Source organism: Corvus brachyrhynchos, unplaced genomic scaffold, assembly GCF_000691975.1.
Source record: "Corvus brachyrhynchos isolate BGI_N302 unplaced genomic scaffold, ASM69197v1 scaffold283, whole genome shotgun sequence".
Classification (NCBI taxonomy): domain Eukaryota; kingdom Metazoa; phylum Chordata; class Aves; order Passeriformes; family Corvidae; genus Corvus; species Corvus brachyrhynchos.
The window spans coordinates 2,356,341-2,358,892 of NW_008237409.1; the positions used below are offsets into that span (position 1 = coordinate 2,356,341).

Sequence of the window (2,552 nt, forward strand, 5' to 3'; positions counted from 1 at the left end):
ATTTAAATTCTTGCACGATCATCGAGCGCTCGGAATCCCCCGCTCCCGTTGTTTCCGCCGCTTCCTTCCCTTCTGCCAAACTTTCCCCACGTCCGGGGTCGTCCCCGGCCCTGCCCGTGGCCCCGGGCCCGGGGGAGGCTGCTGAGGGTGCTGAGCAAGCGGGTCGGCGAAGGGCAGAGAAATAGGGGAAAACAAGGATATGTTTTCGCCCCTTATTTCCCGAAATGGGAATTTTGAGCTTTTTCCTTGCTTTCTGCCACGGTGTGGGCAGCACCGTGGGATGAGAAGAGGGGGCACGTGAGGAAGGCTGGCAATCCTCAGCGAACTAAACTAAAAGATGGTGGTTTGGGAGCAGCAGCCTGGGCCGGGCGGTGCCGGGGGCTCGGTGGGGCCGGCACTCTGGGTCTCTCCGCAGGAGGATGTTCCCCCCGTTCAAGGTGCGGGTGAGCGGCCTGGACAAGAAGGCCAAGTACATTTTGCTGATGGATATAGTGGCGGCCGACGATTGCCGGTACAAGTTCCACAACTCCCGCTGGATGGTGGCTGGAAAGGCCGACCCGGAGATGCCCAAACGCATGTACATCCACCCCGACAGCCCGGCCACGGGGGAGCAGTGGATGGCCAAACCTGTTGCCTTTCACAAGCTCAAGCTCACCAACAACATCTCGGATAAGCATGGCTTTGTAAGTGCGGCTGCGGGGCAGAGCGGAGCCCCCTGGGCAGGGATCACCGGGCAGGGACCCCGGGCAGGCGCGGGGTTTGCCCGGTGCGGAGGCTGCCCGTGATCTCCCCGGGGGAACCGCGGGGCCTCAGAGCCTCCTTCAGCTGGGCCGGGCTGGGCGGCGGGGCCTGGCCGGGCCTTGCGGTGGCCTGGCTGTCCCTCAGCCCCCAGCCCCTGGTCCTGCCCGGCACCGAGGGGCAGCTCCCGTTTTCCGGGGGAAAAAGGAGGGTTGGGCTGCCTCGGGCCTCGGGCTTCCCTTGGCTCCCGCATCCCCGGCCTCCACGGCCGGTCCTGCTGCTTCTTCCCAGCCTGCGAGGCTCCGTGGGGAGAGGAATTTAGGGAGGTGGATGTGCGGAGCCGGGGCCGGCGGCACCTGCGCTGGGTTTCCGCAGCCGGGAGAAGGGTTGGAGTCGTTGGCAGCCGAACCATCTGCCTCTGAAAGCCCCTATTTATTTCCCTGTTGATGATATCTGCATCACCTAAAGGTGGCAAAACAAAACCAAAAAAATAAGCCAAAAATCTACTAACAAAAAGCCCCAAAAAAACAACAAAAAACCCCCCCACCACCCAACCAACCAAAAAAAAAAAAATACTAAGAAAGGAAGAATAGAGAGGGAGAGAGAAAAGAAAGACAGCGAAGAGTGTTGGGCATTTGCAGAGACCCGCAGAAAGCAGGGTCAGAACGGGAGGGGAGCGCGATCCTGCGGGAATGCACGGAGGGGGAAATCCCAGCGCCCCAGCCAGCTCTCCTTCCTCTGAGCAAGCATTTAGGGCGATAAAGGGAAAGTTCATCGTGCCGCGCTGCTGATACGGTAATTAGCGGGGAGCCGGGGCCGGCGGAGCCCGGGGCAGCCGCGCTGCGGGGGCTGCGGGACCCCGCTCGGGTGGGGAGCGCGGAGCAGCTCCGCGACTCCCGGAGAACTTTCTCCTCTCTTTTTATTTTTTTCCCCTCTCTATTTTTTCCACTCTCTCTTTTTTTTTTTTTTTTAATTTTTTTCTCTCTCGCTTTTATTTTTTTCTCTTAAGGCAGGAAACAGCGTCTTTGTTAAATAATACATTGCGGGGTTATTTATAGCCAGCAAGGTAAATCGATAGAGAAGGAGTCTAAAAAATACCTCTTTTTTTGTACTGGTGAAAAACTAGTTTGGTTCAGTGCTTTTAACGGTTTGCCTCCTTCAATTAAAGATTTCTGGTATCTGTCGTTGTCCAAAATCCGGACTGTGTTAAATCTGGGAGACGAGGGTTTAGCCAGTGCCCATCTGGTCAGAGAGGGATGATTATTTTTTTTTAAAGGAATTCAGATTTGCACGCCTGAATGAGACTTTTTGCACCATTTTCATGATAAATCCCGTCTAGATTATATCAATAGAACAGCGATCCGACAGTTCATCAGCAGGTGATTATTGCTTGGGTTAAAAAAAAAGGGGGGGGATTTTTTTTATTACCTTCTAAACCGAAATGAAGTGATAATTATTTTGCCATTTGGCCGACGTTATTTGACAATAATTACTCAAGCTTTCGCCGTTCCTCTACGAATTCTGGGCAGTGAATTCTACATTTCAATCCGACCACAGCAGGTTGGGGAATTATTTCAACGTTATCGAGCAGGAAAACAGGCAGCGAGGGGCAAGGGGTCGAAGCGGCCCCAGGGGCGCGGCTTGGGGTGTTCAGCCGCTTCCAAAAATCCTCAGCCAAATCGCGGGGAATTCGGGTTTTATAAAAAAAAAAAAACCAACAAACCAAACTCAAAAAATAAAACGAGAGGGTAGAGAACGGCTTTGAGTGTTGGCGAGGCTTTCAGACACCTGGTTGGAAAGAAAAAAAAAAAAGG

General features: G+C 54.2%; 1 protein-coding gene across 1 annotated transcript in view; it reads left to right on the top strand.

Moving 5' to 3' along the window:
- TBX2 (T-box 2) overlaps nucleotides 1-2,552 on the top strand; it is a 9,459-nt gene that overhangs the window by 688 nt on the left and 6,219 nt on the right. The window contains 1 exon segment of the mRNA XM_017730880.1: nucleotides 416-683. Coding sequence (XP_017586369.1) covers nucleotides 416-683 — 268 coding nt within the window.